Source organism: Heteronotia binoei, chromosome 2 (genome assembly GCF_032191835.1).
Source record: "Heteronotia binoei isolate CCM8104 ecotype False Entrance Well chromosome 2, APGP_CSIRO_Hbin_v1, whole genome shotgun sequence".
Lineage (NCBI taxonomy): Eukaryota > Metazoa > Chordata > Lepidosauria > Squamata > Gekkonidae > Heteronotia > Heteronotia binoei.
In genome coordinates this window covers 108,533,108-108,551,604 of record NC_083224.1, presented here as the reverse complement: position 1 = coordinate 108,551,604, position 18,497 = coordinate 108,533,108, and the positions used below count along the sequence as shown (strand labels likewise).

The 18,497-nt window shown below is 45.4% G+C and overlaps 1 protein-coding gene across 1 annotated transcript in view; it reads left to right on the top strand.

Moving 5' to 3' along the window:
* Positions 1-4,781: 4,781 nt before the first annotated feature.
* Positions 4,782-18,497, top strand: part of AGBL4 (AGBL carboxypeptidase 4) — an 801,122-nt gene continuing 787,406 nt past the window's right edge. The window contains exon 1 of the mRNA XM_060233017.1: positions 4,782-4,868. Within this exon, the coding sequence (XP_060089000.1) occupies positions 4,826-4,868 (43 nt within the window). The 5' untranslated portion in view covers positions 4,782-4,825. The remainder of the gene's footprint in view (positions 4,869-18,497) is intronic.

Here is an 18,497-nt window from a genome sequence, read left to right as displayed (position 1 = left end):
TAAATGCCTTTCTTCCATAGGAAATAATGAAGGATAGGGGCACCATCTTTTGGGGCTCATAGAATTGGACCCCCTGGTCCAATCGTTTTGAAACTTGGGGGGGTATTTTGGGGAGAGGCACTAGATGCTATACTGAAAATTTGGTGCCTCTACCTCAAAAAATAGCCCCCCAGAGCCCCCAATACCCGTGGATCAATTCCCCATTATTCCCTATGGGAATCGTTCTCCATAAGGAATGATAGAGTGCCCAGTAGACATTTCCCTCCCCCCCATGCTTTCTAAAGCCCTCCTAAGCCCTTCCTGTTTCCTGCTCAGCCTTAAAGGCACATATTTTAAAAACGGACCTGCAGGAGCGCTAAAACTACATGGTGATTGTGGGGGGCGGGGCTTTCCCCACTGGCCAGCTGGCTGGGGGCGGGGAGAAGCCTGTAAAAACGGGGATCCCCCGCTGGGACCTGCGGATTGGGAAGCCTAGGCTACAGACATTTTTAATGAAAGCTGGGACTTCATAGAACTGGTTACATATACTGTTATAACATTGGGATCAGTATAATAATATTCAGTTACCAATTTTAAAAAGACCCAGGAGTCCTCACCAGTGGCAAGGGGGGGGGGGGAATGATAATTGTAGGGACAGGAAAAATGGTGCCATGTGGGTAGCAAAAAGCCAAATTTACCCATCCCACAGCAACCATACAGGGTATACTGAGCTCCTTCCCAAAACTTCAAGGAGGTTTACCTGGATACTACAGTTTACCAGAGAAATTTACCTGGATACTGTAGAGAAATAGGAAGAAGAAAAGGAAAAAACCCCAAAAACCTTCCTAACAGCAATCAAACCTGGACATATAATCTATATGGAAATGGCCTAATTCGCATGAGATTTCCTCAGGCTTTTGGATCTAAAACAGCTAGGCCAGATCTGACAGTGTCACAATGACTACGGCTGCACTTTTCATTCACTTTTAATTTCCCTCAAGCTACCTTTACGTTTCCATTTCTCAGGGAAGAGGAGGGGCAGCAAAACGAGATATATTCCTGCAATGGATATCATCCAATCAGTTCCCTTAGTTCATGCTGGCACCATATTGGGATTTTTCTGTGGACAGTATTCCCTCCATCCATACTGCTGATTCTCTGGTTTGGCGAAGACTCTTGTTCTATATGAACAGGGGTGATCTTTGCCTAGGTCATTACACCCAGTTCCATGAGGATCAGAAAGACCCGGACTCGCAGCTCGCCACGCTCCTGGCCTGCCTCCACCCTGCACCCTCTCCTTCTCTGATTTGACCTCAGAGGGGAGGGGAGCAAAGCAGTCCGCCGCCGCTGTGCGCTGCTGCCGCCTCCGCTTTAGCTGCCGCGTGTGCGAGTCCTGGCCTGCCCCCTCCCCTTTCTGATTTTACCTCAGGGAGGACTGGAGGGGAGCGGAACAGGCCGCTGCCGCCGCCACCGCTTTAGCTGCTGTGTGTGCGAGTCCTGGCCTGCCCCCTCAACTTCTCTGACCTCAGAGGGGAGGGGAGCGGAGCAGGCCGACGACGACGCTGCGCACTGCCACCACTGCCGCTCTAGCTGCCGCGAGTCCGAGTCCTGGCCTGCCCCCTCCCCTTCTCTGATTGACCTCAGAGGGGAGGGGAGCGGAGCAGGCCGCCGCCGCCGTGCACTGCCACTGCCGCCGCTCTAGCTGCCACGAGTCCGAGACCTGGCCTGCCCCCTCCCCTTCTCTGATTGACCTCAGAGGGGAGGGGAGCGGAGCAGGCCGACTACGATGCTGCGCACTGCCGCCGCCGCTCTAGCTGCCGCGAATCCAAGTCCTGGCCTGCCCCCTCCCCTTCTCTGATTGACCTCAGAGGGGAGGGGAGGGGAGCGGAGCAGGCCGCCACCGCCGCTGTGCACTGCCGCCGCTGCTCTAGCTGCCACGAGTCCTGGCCTGCCCCTCCCCTTCTCTGATTGACCTCAGAGGGGAGGGGAGCGGAGCAGGCCGACAACGACGCTGCGCACTGCCGCCACCGCCGCTCTAGCTGCCGCGAGTCCGAGTCCTGGCCTGCCTCCTCCCCTTCTCTGATTGACCTCAGAGGGGAGGGGAGCCTTCAACTTGCTGCTGCTCCTCCGAGACGGGCTCAGCAGCCTCCGAAGGACCCGGACTCGTGGCCATAATAATAATAATAATAATAATAATAATAATAAATTTTATTTCTATCCCGCCCTCCCCGCCTAGGCGGCTCAGGGCGGCTAACAACATTTCAAACATCTTTGCTCCCTCAGAGTTGCTACCAGCACCCCTGCTGCTGCTTTTGCAGCGAAGGGGGCAGCAAAGGGAGGCTGAGGGCTGGGAGGGGGTCCTAGGCATTCACCTACCTGGCCTACTCAGTACTGCCGGCCCTGCATCTCAGCCATGGTTTGATTAGGTACTTAATTGCAATGGAGGTATGATTACAACTAAGGCCTGATTTAAATATGAAGCAAAAGAACTTAATTCAGGCAGCCTTGCACATGTTGAGAATCTTCTTTAAACTGGGCAGCTACCTATGCAAGACTAGTTATGCGGTTAGTTATGTTTAATCAGTTATGCGGCTAGTTGTGTTTATCAGCACACTAGGAGCCTAAGGATTGGTCAGGTATCATGCAGGTATGCTAATTAAACATGTTTAACTGTTTTGCACAAGTAGCAGCCCAGTGTAAATGAAACAGTGAGCATGTGCAAAGTCATATGAGCAAGTGTTTTTGCCTTGCTAGTGTCACAGTTATATCAGTCTTAACTCCATATCCTAGACTGACACATCACTTCGGGTACATGAACCAATCAAGGCATGTGTATAGAGGCTACAGTATTAAATCATCATGTCCATAGCACATTGACATACCAAAAGAAACTAGTGAGAGCTTTTTGGACAATGACACAAGACTCTCAATAAAGTAAAAAAAAAAAGTGTCTTTTTTCAATAATATGTAGCCTGATTATGTAGCATGACTATGTGAGAAACATAATACATAGGAACATGGAGGGAAAGACTGCTATCTAATCTGTATGTTGTAAACCCACAGTCTGGGGATAAATTGCATCGATAAATGTTTATCTTCATCAACCACTTTAAAATAAATTTTGTGTCTAATGGTACAAAAAATTACAGCAGGCTCTTAAGCCTTGTGGAGAAATATGGTTACAATTATTAAAGCAATATCTTTCAGTAGAGATAAATACTGGTCCTTTAACAGAGGCTTAATAGGATATTTACCAACTGATATTTACCTCTGTACTGCAAAAAGGTTCACCTGCTCATTTCACACATTAAGCTTCTATTGAAAGGGGCTGGACATTTTCCTCTAGATTGTTGGCAACCTTATCTACTTTCTATTCATATGGGATAAACTTCTAATTACTTTAACTCTTATTATGAGCCTAGATCCAGAGAGTGTTAATTCTTCAAGAGTAAATAATGAGTGCAAGGGTGTAATTCTGTGTATGTGGCATATGACCTCTGGTGCCACTGAGACACATCGCTGTCTAAAGGAGATGAATCCACACAATTATCCCCCTCAGTGTAACTGCTTCCAAATCACATTGGTGGAGGAGTGGGAATTTTTGTGAATTTTTCACAAAAACTTTATCACTCCAGGAAGAATAATGGTTGCATCATTTAAATGCTTTAGTGAAGCTCTCATGATTAGATGTGGAAAATACATCCCCTCTCTCCTCTCTTCGGTTAGCTTCTCACTAATGACCTCATGCTCAGCTTTGTGGTGCCTATTAATTTCTTTGTGATCACTCATGGGCTTTGGGACAAGGAGGGGATATAAGATGTCTTTACCATATGTCCTCATTTATTCATCTGGTTCAAGCAAAAAGAGACACTAGTTTCAAAATGATGCTAAAAGGAGACAACAGTTTGTGTTTACTTTCCTTTTTGCCACTTAAAGGATGAATGACATCTTTCTCATACAGTATTTAATCTCAAACTGTATATAAGTTTGCTAACAGCCTGAAGGGGGGAAAAAGATATGTATTAGACAGTAGCTTAGTGTGTGTAAGTGGCAGGTTATGTTATGTACCAGGCCTGGTGAAAGAGCCCCAGGAGCTTGAGCTTCAGGGGATGGGTGGGAGGGAGCCGCCGCGGAGGGGGACGCCAGAGCAGCGGAGAGATCCGGCGCCAAGAGCGGCGGCGGAGAGGGGTGGGGGGAGAGCGGGGCTGCCAGGATGGGCCATAGAAGTTGAAGGAGGGGGTTTGGTGGGGAGGCCGTGGTGCTCCCCCGCCCCCCATGGGTCTGCTTGCAAGGGAAGCCGGGCTTTGAAAGGCAGCACCGACACCCTGCCTGGCTGCTCTTGTGGTCAAGGGGAGAGCAGCTAGGCGGGGTGCATTCTCCTTCGAGCCTGGCTTCCCTAGCAAGGGAAGCCGGGCTTGGAGGAGAGCAGACGCTGTCCTGCTGCTTTCAGCTTCCCGCTCTGCAACACACGAAACCGAGAGCGGTGGGGGTGGGGCAGGGCACGCCGGGTGGTTGTCTACCTCGCCTACTCCCATGTGTAGGCAATCTTCTCTCTCTCTCTCTCCCCCCCCCCCCCGGTTAGATAGGTTGTCTGCAGTCCTTCAGCACGCTCTACTGCAAGTTTAATTGGAAGTCAACTACTATTTTCAATGGACTTACTCCCAAGTAAATACGGCAATAGCTTGAATTAGAATCACCTAGGAAGGGTCTAGGATCTCTTGCAATTAATTCCTATTCCAAACACACCAGCTAGTGTACGAAGAAAGGGACTCCCCGGGTTATGACGTAAATTACCATGGTGATGCCCGGATAGCGTCCAAGGGTGGGAGGGGGAGGGAATGACGGAATGAAAACAAACATGGCGGAGAGGAGCAAGACCGCAGATACTGGTTAGTTATAATAAAGGCTGTCCCTGGGGAGGTGAGGGATGGAGGAGCTCGCTGGCATAAATTGGTGGTGATGGTGAAAAGAGGTGGCAGTAATCCTGAATCTGAGGCGAAATAGAACTTTGCGTAGGAGTGTAGACCAAGGAGAATGTGCGGCCTCTTCATTAGGACAGTTGAGAGGCAGCAACTTATGGAAAAGGCGCCGTTTGGGAGGGCTGGAGGTCCAGTGAGGGGGTAGTAATCTGTTAAAAACGGACATGGGGATGGGAGAGATCTGTTCGTCATGGACGTAGTGGGAAGCTAGACCCCCGTAAGGTGGAAAAGAGGTTCTTGCTTCCCAAGGAGTCGCAAGAGGATCCTTCAGCAATAGGTGGATATTAAGAGACCATAATTATGTCTTCACAAAGGGCATTGGGGGGGGGGGGCTCTTTTTCTAACGCATAAAGGGATGTGTAGTAATTAGGCATTGTTAATAATTAGCTATTAATAATAAATGGCTATTTACTTAGTTAAACTTATAACCAGTGACATCCTGTGGGCTAGGATAGGTGGCCCCACCCAGATCTGAGATACTGTCAAAAAGACTACAGACCAGTGGTATGAAGAAAGGAGCATATATTTTTATGTTTGATAGACCTTCTGAGAAAATTCATTGATTCCCAAATAGTGTACAAATTACAGTGGATTGACAGTAAAATAAAGAATGAGAGAGAGGACTAATTGTTGCTCAGTGGAAAAAATAAGATATGACTTTATTAATTCAAGTAATGGAATGGTTGTTTATAAATATAAAATAAGTAAGGGAAATTCTTAAGTTTGATGGGATTGATTAAAGGCTTTTAATAATGTGAGCTAATCATATCAAGTTTGGTTCATCTGTATCTTTCTTTATCTGAAGCAGGTTGTCAGCTTTCTTGGAGAAAAATGTTCTGTCCCTTTAATCACTGTCATTATATTTATTTATTTATTTAATTCATTTATACTTCACCTTTCTCCCAGTGGGGACCAAAGCTACTTACATAGTTCTCCTCTCTTTATCCTCAAAACAGCCTTGTGAGGTAAGTTAGGCTGACAGAGTGTGACTGGCTCAAGGTCACCCAGCAAGCTTCCATGGCACAAGTGGGAATTCGTCAAGGTTCCCAGATACTAGTCTGATAGTGTTAATCACTATATCATGCTCGCTCTGTTCTAATTCTCAGCCTGGTCAGATCTGAGGATTCTTAAATCTGGTGACTGGATCTGTGAATGGACTAGACAGATCTTTTCAGATCTCTGAAAAATTCCTGAGACTCTTATAAGAATCTGAATAGTTAACAACACATATAGAGTTTTAAAAAAACCCAAATGATAAAATGACCAGTTGGTGGGGTTCTGATGGTTTCAGACTTGGTTCCTGTCAGCAAATGGCAGGGGATTTTCAGGACTGTTTTGGCTTTTGAGGGAGGACTTGGTGGTGAAGATGGGAGGAAGATAAAAGGGTAGGCTTGCAAATTTCTGAGGAGAGAATGTGATGGTTGCCAGGAGGAGAGAAAGATGAAATAGTTCAGGAAGCAGGATACAGGAAGGGAGTGAGATATTCACTGCAAGTCTTTGCAGGCCCAGTGGCTGGCACCACACAACTGACACAGAACTGAGCTACAGTTTTCTTAGGTAGAAGCTTCTGAAGATGGTGTTGAATACAGAGGAGTGGTTAAAGGTGTAGGTGATTGTTGGGTAAGAAGGAAAGAAACAGAAGAGAGAGTATGGGAACTTTCAGGGAAATGAAAGAAGGACTATTGGGAAAGGAGGAAATGAGATGCTCTCTGAAGTCCTTGCGTGTTCCCACTTGTGCACTCTAATAGCCAAGTTAGTCACATCTGAGAATACTTAAATCTGGTGATTGAAACTGTGAACAGACAAGACAGATCTTTCCACAAACCTGAAAAATGCCCCAGGTTTGCAGAAAAATCTGAAATCTTAAAAACCACCAAAACATTTTTTTAAAGCATTCTGAGCTTGGTTTATGTCAGTAGAAGGCAGGGGATAGAGCTGATCTGGACTTCGAGGAAGGACTCACTGGGCCAGACATGGCAGAAATTACAGGCTTCCTACTACTATCTGACTTACATTACTCACCTATGACTGTCTGCTTGCTACTGTTCAACAGCAGCCACCCTGTGAAAGGCAATGTTGGCTGGTTCCAGACAGATGGTTTTAGCTGCCCCAGGGACAGCAGGTGAGTGGACAAAGAAAGCATGTCCAAACGTGCACATCCGCTGGCCATCCCCGCCCTCAGTTCTTTCCTATCTGAAGTGTAGCTGGCTCAAAAAGGTACCACTTCCAAAAGGGTACCTAATCACTGAGGCGCCTCCCCAGCTGTCTGCATGTCTGGAAAGCACCTAAGAAGCACCCAGGGAGTGACAGATGGGCTCATGAGCGCTCTGGAAGCTCTTCCAGGGCGCCCATGGCCAGCCCCTGTTCCAGGGGCAGCCTGTATGCTATCTGGATGCTCCAAGGCGCTCCTGTTTCTGCTAGCTCACTTCTGGGTCAGCATGTTGCCACCCTGAGCTGGCGGTCCGGAACTAGCCATTGTATAGCAGTTAGAGCTTCACTCTAAGGCCTGAGAGACCCAGTTTCAAATCACCGGTTTTCTGTGAAAGCTCACTAGGTGATATAAGGCTTGAATTCATTTAAGTATGTGGAAAACCAAGCTTTCATTCCAGTGGTCACCTGCCCATTCCAAATGTCTCATGTTTAGCTTGGAAAACTTGCAGCTATTTGCAGACTTTCTGGGATAGTTCTAAATGTAACTTTTATTAATTTATTTCATTTATACTCTTACTTCCCCCCCCACCCCACAGTGGGGATTCAAAATGGCTTACATTGTTCTCTCCTCCATTTTATCTTCACAACCAATCTGTGAGGTAGGTTAGGCTGAGAGCATGTGACTGCCCCAAGGTAACCTAGCAACTTTCTCAGATCATAGTCTGCCACTGTAATTACTATACCACAATGGGTTTCAAAATGGGAAAGTACTGGTGTCATGAAGGGAAGTGGAAGCATAGTGGTATTTTTTTCCACTGGATTAAATGGTTCTCTACAACTAAATTAAATTATCTGAACCTTGCTTTTGAAGTCCTGAATCAGCAAATGGTAAATATGAATTTTCTTACATTAACTTCAATTGATAATAAATATGGCTACTCAGCAATAGGAGGTCATTCGTCAAATTACAACCTTTGAGCTAGAACTTGATAAATGAAATACAAATAGGCATATTGAAAGCAAAATTATATAAGAAATGTCATCTATGATGAACTTGCTGTTTCCCTCCCCTTTGTGGTGGTGGGAAGTACTGACTTATGGAGATCCTGTAGGGTTTGCAACCTAGCCACCTTACAGGGTTGTTGTGATGATAAAATAAAGAAGGTGAGAACAACGAAAATCACTTTGGGTCTCCATTAGGGAGGAAAGTGCAGTTTAAATAAAGTAAAGAAACAAACAAAGAAATCATGTTGTAAAAGAAAACCTTAATGAGGAAAAGAAATAAACGAGTCATATGAGAATCATATTAGGCTGCTGCCATTTTAAGCAGAGTTATAGCCTTACAAGGTAGCTGACTTTTATTAATTTAGGAGGGTGTAACTCTGCTTAGGATGACACTGTAAATACTTTATGCTGTGGCTTTAATAGTATGTTAATTTTAACATTTTAAAATGTTTTATGGTTTTGGTATGTTTTTCTTCCTAAACTGCCTCAAGCAGGTTTTCTAGAAGGATGTCATAATTTATTTATTTATTTATTTATTACTTTACATTTATATCCCGCCCTCTCCGCAAGCGGACTCAGGGCGGCTTACAGTATAAACTTTCTATATATTAAAATAAAGCAGTTGTTTTGAGAATTGTAAATATTTATATGTACACAACTTTTCTTTAATAGATGATTAAACACATCAGGCACAATTGGTGTGAAACCTTTTGTTTGGGCTAGCTCTCCTTGGGGATAATATAGTGTGTGGGCATATGGGAGGAATATGTATGAAAAAGGTTGGTATTTGCATTGGAGTTAAAGGAGATCACTCAGAGGACTGGAGTAGTTTCCCTCTTTCTTCTCCATATATTGCAGAGCCCTTCATTGTATACACCGAGTGACTAGAATTCTGAGCACCATAAATCAACAAACTCTAGTCCCCCACGGTTCAGGTACAGAACCTCCATCTTAGGTGGATTGAGTTTCAGCCAGCTTTGTCACAACCATCCAGTCACAGCTTCCAAGGCCCCGGTCAAATGCTGCAGAGTGATGTCTGAATGGTCGCCCATCAACAGATAGAGCTGGGTGTCATCTGCGTATTGGTGACAGCCCAGCCCAAAGCCTCGAGCAATCTGGGCAAGGGGGCGCATATAGATGTTAAACATCATTGGTGAGAGAATAGCTCCTTGTGGTACACCACACTCTAGTGGGTGTCACAAAGAGGTCTGCTGACCAAGGGCCACCCTTTGTCTCTGACCACGGAGAAAGGAGGAAAACCACTGTAAGGCAATCCCCTGGACTCCTATGTCGGCAAGGCAATGGGTTATTAGATCGTAGTTGACTGTGTCAAACACTGCTGAAAGATCTAGCAATAGCAGCAGCGCTGACCCGCGTTGATCCAGAAGCCTTCTGAGGTCATCTGTGAGGGCAACTAAGACAGTCTTCGTGCCATGCCCAGGGTGGAAGCCGGACTAGAAAGGGTCAAGGATAGAGGTGTCCTCCAGGAAAGCTAGAAACTGCTCCGTCACCGCTTTCTCAGTTACCTTACCCAGAAACGGAAGATTCGAGACTGGGCAGTAATTGGCCAGGACCATAGGGTCCAAAGATGACTTCTTCAAAAGCAGACGTACCATTGCCTCTTTGAGCCTAACTGGGAAAGTCCCTGACGAAAGGGACAGATTAATAATATCAACCAGAGGGCTCCAGACTTCAGCACCACCTGCTTTAACAAGCCTGGGCATGGGTCCAGTGGACAAGTGGTAGACTTCACTGTAGCCAAGATCCTGTCCATGTCTTCCAGAGAAAGCCGGCTGATGTGGTCCAAAGAAGGGCCCAAGGATGGACAACGGACTTCCAGTTCACGTACTGTATCAATTGTGGCTGAAAGATCTCGGTGGAGAGCCAAGACTGCTAAATAAGTCGCAAAAGCCTCACAGCCTTTATAAACTTAAAAAACCAACAACATTTCTTGTAATTAGCCAAGCTGGGTGGGGATAAGTGAGTTTACTGTCTTGACAAATACCAGTATGTTGCTTAAATGAATATTTACTCTGTACTTGAAAGTATTTGGGTGTGTGTGTGTGTGTAAATAACAGATTGAGCTACGGGGTTCAAAAGCAGAGTACTTCTGGCATCAGAAGAGGGGGAGAGGGAGGCAGCTATGGCAGGTAATAGGATGTATAGAGTTGGGAGTAGGGTTGCCAGACTCCGGGTTGGGCCTGGAGATCTCTCACTTTTACAACTGATCTCCAGCTGGCAGAGATCAGCTGCCCTGGAGAAAATGGCTGCTTTGAAATGTGGACTCTGTGGCAGGGGTGTCGAACACGCAGTTCAGGAGCCGAATTAGGCCCCCGGAGGGCTCCTATCAGGCCCCCCAGCAACTGGCTGTCATCTGCTTCCTTCTCCCTCTCTCTTGTTTCCTTCTGCATAACAGCTTGCTTTGCATGGCTTGCTCAATTGCTTAGCAGCTTCAGAGCAAACCTCTATTTTATCCATTGGCTGAGACTCTTCCTTTGGGGAGAAGGGGGGGGAGGCAGAGCTTGCTTTGTCAGGCTTTGTCAATCTCACAGCAGAGCTACTGAGCCAAACCTCTCTTCCTTCTATTGGCTGAAGCTCCTCCCTTTCCTGGTCCCCTGGGGAAGGAAGGAAAGCCAGAGCTTCCTTTGCTCGGTTCCCTGGATCCCATGGAAGACATACAAAGAAAGCACATTTAAAACCAGTGAGTGCTAACGTTTTAAGCATGCTTTAAGTTGTTTAAAATATATATTTGGGTTTGCCTGTGTTCTTTATAAAATTTATATCTCTGCTACCTAATCTTATATTCGTACACACATGGCCCAGCCCGGCATGGCTCAGCCGAACCCAACATGGCCCAGCCCAACAAAGTCTCATTTATGTCAGATCCGGCCCTCATTTATTTATTTATTATTTATTATTACATTAAGCTTACATTTATTAAGCTTATATTTATTATTACATTAAGCATGAGTTTGATACCCCTGCTCTATGGCATTGCTGAGGCCCCTCCCCTCCCCAAATCTTGCCCTCTCTCAGATCCACCCCCAAAGTCTCCAAGTATTTTCCAACACAGACCTGGCAACCCTAGCTAGGAGCTACTATGAGGAATTGCAAAATATGCCATGGCTCTTTAGTTGTGATACAGAACCTTGGCTCACATTCTGCCTGAGAGTAAGCAGATGCCAGGATACTTAAACAATTGGAATGGTTGTGAACTGTCTAGTGTAATGATAGCAGAGAAATGATATTGCTCTGCTTCTGTTGGTGCCCTTTCATAAGTCTTCCAGTGGGCTGCATAGCATGATCTGTCAGAACCAGTACAAGTTTTTCACCAATGTTAGTCAAGACATTTCCTGACGCTTTTGAGGTCACCCAGATCTTTGGTAAAGCAGGAGTATGGGTTTTGCTCTGGGTGCAGGCAAAGTCAACAAGGGGAAACTGTCAATAGCTTCAAGGAACTGCATGTTCCAAGCTCCTACAGCAGGGTGTCAAACTTATGGCCCAGGGGCCGGAACTAGCCCATCCATGTCTGTTATCCATCCCGCAAGCAAGGAAGAGGAGGATGGTGGTGTTGGGGGACTTCTTTTGTACCCCTAACAATATAAAATACCAAAATCAAAACCCTGCAGGAACTAAAACCTGCAGTTATCAGAAGGCTAATACATACTCACTAATAAGTGTTAAGACCTCGTAGATAAACTCCAGGCTTCTCAAAGCAAAAACAGTTTATTAGACTCCAAGTTTCTCTTTAGACAGAAGGCAAACAGTTTAGATACCATTAGTACATTTCAGTTTCTTCTTTAGACAGAAGGCTTCAGATATATGGATAGAAAGGCAGAACAGAGATTACATTAGTAGAGCTGCTCTTACAGTTCCTTTAGACTTAAGAACACTCTTTTAGAAGGCTTAAAATATATGGATAGAAAGGCAGAACAGAATACACAGAGCATAAAGCATAAAATACAATAAAGCAATAATGAATAATATGTCCCAGTAGGACTTAGCCTTATTAGTTTGCATTTTCCCATTTAAAATCTAAGTCCCAAATTCCATTCTATCAGAGCTATGCTCTAGATGAGGGTTTCCCAAACTTTTCTTTCCTGTAGCCCAGTTATTTTTACACTTCTCTTTTGTGGCCCACTAAAATTTGGGGGTGGAGCCAAGAGACTTTAGTGGTAGAGCTGGAAGACAGGAATTATGTAATTTCCTGTGGTGTCAAGGGCCAAGTGATGTCACTTCCGGGGCACACTGAACCAAAAATTCCACCTTTTCCTGTGATGTCACTTCCAGGGCACTCCCCCAAACCTGCCTCTTCTTCTGAAGTAACTTCATTTTCAGAAAAATCTCTCTGAAACTCCCAAAATGGGAGTGGAAAGTGGGCGGTCCTCTCTTTCCACTCCCACACCTACATGCACCTATCTGTTTGTGTGTTCTTCTCCAGCTTGCAAGCACTCCTAATGCCCATGTTCAATTGCCTGTAGCACCTACACACCCCTTCCTCAACAGCACTGGACAGTGTATGCAGTTGGGAGTGCTGTTGCCATTGCCATCAGCAATGACAGCACTGTGTATCACCCACACTGGGCCCTAGCAGCTGCTCTACCTCAAAATATGCTGAAACATTTAGTAGGCCCTTCCTTCAGCTGCTACTACTGGAACCCTGACTCAAGCTATAACCAATCTTGCTTGGTTTCAAGAAAATCTTTCGACAGCTTTTTTTTTCATACTTTTCTTTGGCTGAAACACTGGGAAATTGCTGTGAAAAGTAGCAGAGAATTGTACTGCAATTAATGAATTAATTTCCAGTTATATGAAGTTCATGCAAGCTTTTCTGTAGTTATCCCAAAAAGGATAATGAGGGGCCTGCAGCTTTTTACTGGCTGTGTTTCCCATGCCTTTAAAAGCAACCTGTTTTGCAGATATTTAGCCAGTGAACTTCATCCTTTTAAATATCTGCAGGAGTTTAATTTTGGTGTCAGATAGCTGTTAAAAGCAGGACCAGTAAAATGGTGCCAAGTTCATAGTACCATCATTTCCAGTGCTGTTGAGATACACTGTAGTAATCTCCAATAATCTCTTTCTACCCCATATCTCTCACACTCACTCACACAGAAATCTCATATAAAGGCTAGCTGACTACAACTGGGGGTGCCAACTTTTCATAGACAGAGCTCCTATGTCTGCAACAGCAGTATGATGAACAGAAAAGTTTCATCCAGTAAAAATGGAAGGAAAGAAAGAAAGGGAAAGAATGAAATGGAAGGAGAGGAAAAGAAGACATGGAAAGAAAGAACATAAGAACATAAGAGGAGCTATGTTGGATCAGGCCAGTGGACTAGCCAGTCCAAAATTCTCTCATACAATGCCCCAAAAGCACCAGAATGTCCACCAGTGGGGCCAGGGCACTAGAAGCCCTCCCACTGTTGCTTCCCCCCCTCCCAGCACCAAGAATACAGACAGAGCATCACTTGCAGGGAAAGAAAGAAAGGAGGGGGGGGGAGGGAAAAAAAGCCTTTCTCACCATCAGATGACCCCAGCCAGCAACAATTTTGCCTAGGGGTCATTTGGTAGAAAAAATAGCTACTGGAATGCCCACTCCCCACCCCTCCCAGTTGAAAAAAACACACACCCTTCTTTGCCACCCAGGCCTCCTGTGGAAGTTTCCCCAAAAGAGCATACTGCAAGGCACAGGAAAGCTCATACCTTGAAGAACACTTTATGGGTCTAAAGTTCCAGTGGACTCCAGCTTTTCTCTTAAACACTGAGAGGGGAGGAGAAGGAAGGGGAGGCAGCCCAGCTCCTCTCTGCACAACACAGAGATGGGGGAAGAAAGGAAGCCAAACAGAGCTCTGACTTTGCAGCCTGTGTCAGTCTTCAAGGCTAGCTTTTTTCTGCTCAACAGAGAGACGGGGGAAGGAAGGAAGCCAAATGGAGCGTAGGCTTTGCAGCCTGTGTCATTCTTCAAGGCTAGCTTTTCTCTGCACAACAGAGAGGAAGGGGAAGGAAAGAAGCAAAGCAAAGGTCATGCTTTGCTGGGGGTGGGGCTAGCTTTGGCTTTTCTTGTGACCTGGTAGTGAGGCTTCCATGGACTGGTACCGGGTCACGACCCTGCAAATGGAAAACACTGCTCTAGATTCTAAGTCTGAACATTTTTTCTATGTTTGAGATCTCAAACCAAAGATGGTTTAAATCAGCAAAGGCTGTTTCCTCTCTTAGGCTGCTCAGCAGAAGAAACTGTCTCTGCAGAGCAGTCCAAGATTCTGAGTCTCAATTAGTGTGGCATAATCTGACACAGAGGGAATCTCTAATAATAATAATAATACCTTTTATTTATATCCCGCCCTCCCCGCCGAGACAGGCTCAGGGCGGCTAACAACATTAATCAATATAACAAATGATACAATACCTTAACAGTAGATAAAAGTTAATTAAAATTCTAGAAGTAGTAAAACAATACAATTAACATCTTGGTGCTATTCTGACCGATAACAAAATCATTTAAGCAGTCTCTCAGTGTTTAGTCGGTGAAGGCTTCACTAAAGAGGAAGGTCATGCAGGCCCAGCAGAAACGGTCAAAGTCCCGCAGGGTCCGTACTTCCTCTGGGAGCTGGTTCCACAGGTGTGGGGCCACAACAGAGAAGGCCCGAGTGCGGGTACTCTGCAGTCTTGCATCCTTCAGCCCTGGGATAGTCAACAGGTCTTTCCCTCTGCTACCCCCTGGTCCAGATCAGCAGCGTGAGCCAAAAAAATCCACAGCTTAAGTAGGCTTTTATGAACTCATACCTCCTACCTCATACACACAGCTACTTGTGTCATTCCGTTGTGCTTCTGATGTCACCAATTTTGCAGCCAAATGTAAATAATAAACAATAATGGCTGGGAATGCCTCAGGCAACCAGTTCCCTAAACCTAGTTGCTGGGTTTATGCCAATGGCTGCCATAGTGGTTGAACTCGGACCCAATTACCCCATCTGGCCCTCCATAGAGGCTCCATTATGCTGAGAAACTGAAACTTCTGGTGGCCAAATGCTATAACTGCAGTCAAAACTCATAGGGCGTTTTCGCACTGGCCTTCTAGTGGCGCGACCACCCTCTTCACACCGGAGGATCTGCCCGGATTTCGCACAAGAAGCGCCGGCGCACCCAAAAGAGCCGGCGACTTCCGTCGCGAAACCCGCTCAAACGTTTTCCTGCTTCTTGGCGGTTTCCGTTTGAGCGGGTTTTGCGACGGAAGTCGCCGGCTCTTTTGGGTGCGCCGGCGCTTCTTGTGCGAAATCCGGGCAGATCCTCTGGTGTGAAGAGGGTGGTCGCGCCACTAGAAGGTCAGTGCGAAAACGCCCATAGAGAAATATAGAGGCTTCTAAGGTGTTTGAAGAGCTTAGTGCTCATTTCATAAGAGCATGGCTACTTTCAGAAAGAGGTCTTGTAGCCAATTTCATAAAGAGTATATTTAAGAGCATGTTTAAGACCATAAAGAATATGGTTAGGATCATGAGGGCCAACCCAAAATAAATACCGCCACAGGTGGCAGTGGTGGCAAGAGTAGTAAAAAGACCTGCATCAGGTTGGCTGGCTGGAGCATCAATCTCACCCCTCTTTCTCTTGGTTGGGCCAGGCTGCACATGTGCGGCCATTGCCCCCCCTCCTCTTCCTGTCAGAGACAGAGGGTATGGCTGCCTCCCCTTCACTATTTGTGTGCTGGGCCCTCCCCCTTCGCTTTAGCAGCAGAAAGTTTCTCCTTTGCCACTGTCACTGCCACCACCTTTTCCTCTGCCTGCCTCTCTTACTCCTCCAGAGTGATGCTGGAGAAGCAACCCTTTGGTAGGAGGGAGAAGGGAAGGAAGGCAAAGGGAGAAAGAAAGTTATTATATGTGAAGTTGGTGGTGGGGAACTGCTGATGGAAATGGGCATTAGGGGAAGTGTAATGTACTGAGCAAGTGTCAAGAACTGTGGTTCCAGTTTATATTGCAGAGTGTAATGTACTGAGCAAGCCGCCCTGAGCCACTTGTGGGAAGGGCGGGATAGAAGTCACCAAATAAATAAATAAATAAATAAATAAATAATAAAGTGTCAAGAACCATGGTTCCAGTTTATATTGCAGAGTGTATTTCATATTAGACCACACACCCCTGATATAGCCAATCCTCCAAGAGCTTACAAGGCTCTTTTTTGTAAGCTCTTGGAGGATTGGCTCCATCAGGGGTGTGTGGCCTAATATGCAAAGGAGCTCCTGCTAGAATTCCACCCCTGTGTACATGTGTGTGTATATGTGTGTGTGTATGTGTATAGAATCATAGAGTTGGAAGGGACCTCCAGGGCCATCTAGTCCAACCCCCTGCACAATGCAGGAAACTCACAAACACCTCCCCCTAAATTTACAGGATCTTCATCGCTGTCAGATGGCCATCTAGCCTCTGTTAAAAACCTCCAAGGAAGGAGAGCCCACCACCTCCCGAGGAAGCCTGTTCCACTGAGGAATCGCTCTAACGGTCAGGAAGTTCTTCCTAATGTTGAGCCAGAAACTCTTTTGATTTAATTTCAACCAATTGGTTCTGGTCCTACCTTCTGGGGCCACAGAAAACAATTCCACACCATCCTCTATATGACAGCCCTTCAAGTACCTGAAGATGGTGATATATCACCTCTCAGCCATCTCCTCTCCAGGCTAAATATCCCCAGCTCCTTCAACCTTTCCTCATAGGACTTGGTCTCCAGACCCCTCACCATCTTTGTCGCCCTCCTCTGGACCCATTCTAGCTTGTCTATATCCTTCTTAAAATGTGGTGCCTAAAACTGAACACAATACTCCAGGTGAGGTCTTACCAGAGCAGAGCAAAGCGATACCATCACATCACGTGATCTGGACACTATACTTCTGTTGATACAGCCCAAAATTGCATTTGCCTTTTTAGCCACCACAACACACTGTTGACTCATGTTCAGCGTATGATCCACTAAGACCCCTAGATCCTTTTTACACATACTACTGCTAAGACAAGTCTCCCCCATCCTATAACCATGCATTGGATTTTTCCTACCTAAATGCAGAACTTTACATTTATCCCCGTTAAAATTCATTTTATTGATTTTAGCCCAGTTTTCCAGCCTGTCAAGGTCACCCTGTATCCTGTTTCTGTCTTCTTCTGTGTTTGCAACCCCTCCCAATTTAGTATCATCTGCAAATTTAATAAGCATTCCCTCTATTCCTTCATCCAAGTCATTGATAGTTGAACAAAACAGGTCCCTAGACAAATCCTTGAGGCATTCCACTTGTCACTCCTCTCCAAGAGGATGAGGAACCATTCACAACCAGTTACAGATCCACCTAACGGTAACATGATCCCAACCACATTTTACCAACTTGTCAACAAAGACAGTATGTGGGACCTTATCCAAAGCCTTACTGAAATAAAGATAAATGATGTCTACAGCATTCCCCTGATTCAGCAAGGTAGTAACTTTCTCAGAAAAAGAGATCAGGTTAGTCTGACATGACTTGTTCTTGAGAAAACCATGCTAGCTCTTAGTAATCACATCCATTCTTTCTAAATGTTCCAGGACCAACTGTTTGATGATTTGTTCTAAAACTTTTCCAGGTGTGTGTGTATAACACACACACACACACACACAGAGTTTGAGGTGGACTTCTCTAAATGTGGAAGAAATCCTGCTTCACACATAGAAATGCTTCCAGGGATACAGAGAAAAAAAATGCTGATCTAGTGTAGTTGGGAAGTGTATTTTCAGAGAGGGAAGAGGACCCCTGGAATTACTTATACTGGGGCGGGAATGGGCAGGAAAAGTTTCTTTAAGGTGGGAGGAATACTTAAGGTGGATTACACATGGTGAGTCCGTACAGTCTACAAAATGGGTCACTATTCCCATTCCTACCAGTGAAAGGATGCCACAAATTACAGGTAGGTAAGGGATCAGTGGAATGCTGTACTGGAGGATAAACTTTCTGAAGTTGGCATTAGCAAATTTTGGATACAAATTGCCCTCAATTTTGGGCTTTTGATTCTAAAATTCTGCCTGTTTGGGACAATGTACATTAGTGAACAGCTCTTATCTGTAATACATGTCAATAAATCAAAAGTACATTCTCATCTTAGATACACACCTAAAAATGTACTCTAGATTGCTGCAGCAGAGATGTTGACTCTAGATTTTGATGCAGTGATTCAGAGCCAGAGGTGTCAGTTATCAAACACTGTTAAATAAAGGAAATACTGTGTGTTAATATTTTAAGGATATTTGTATTTTGAGTAAAAAATAATATAATTAATTGGTTTTACCTGTGTCCTTTATAAAGTTTATGTTCTCTGGCACCAGTTACTGGGCTGTGAGCCCCCTTTGAACAGACTTTTTTTTGACTACCCTTCC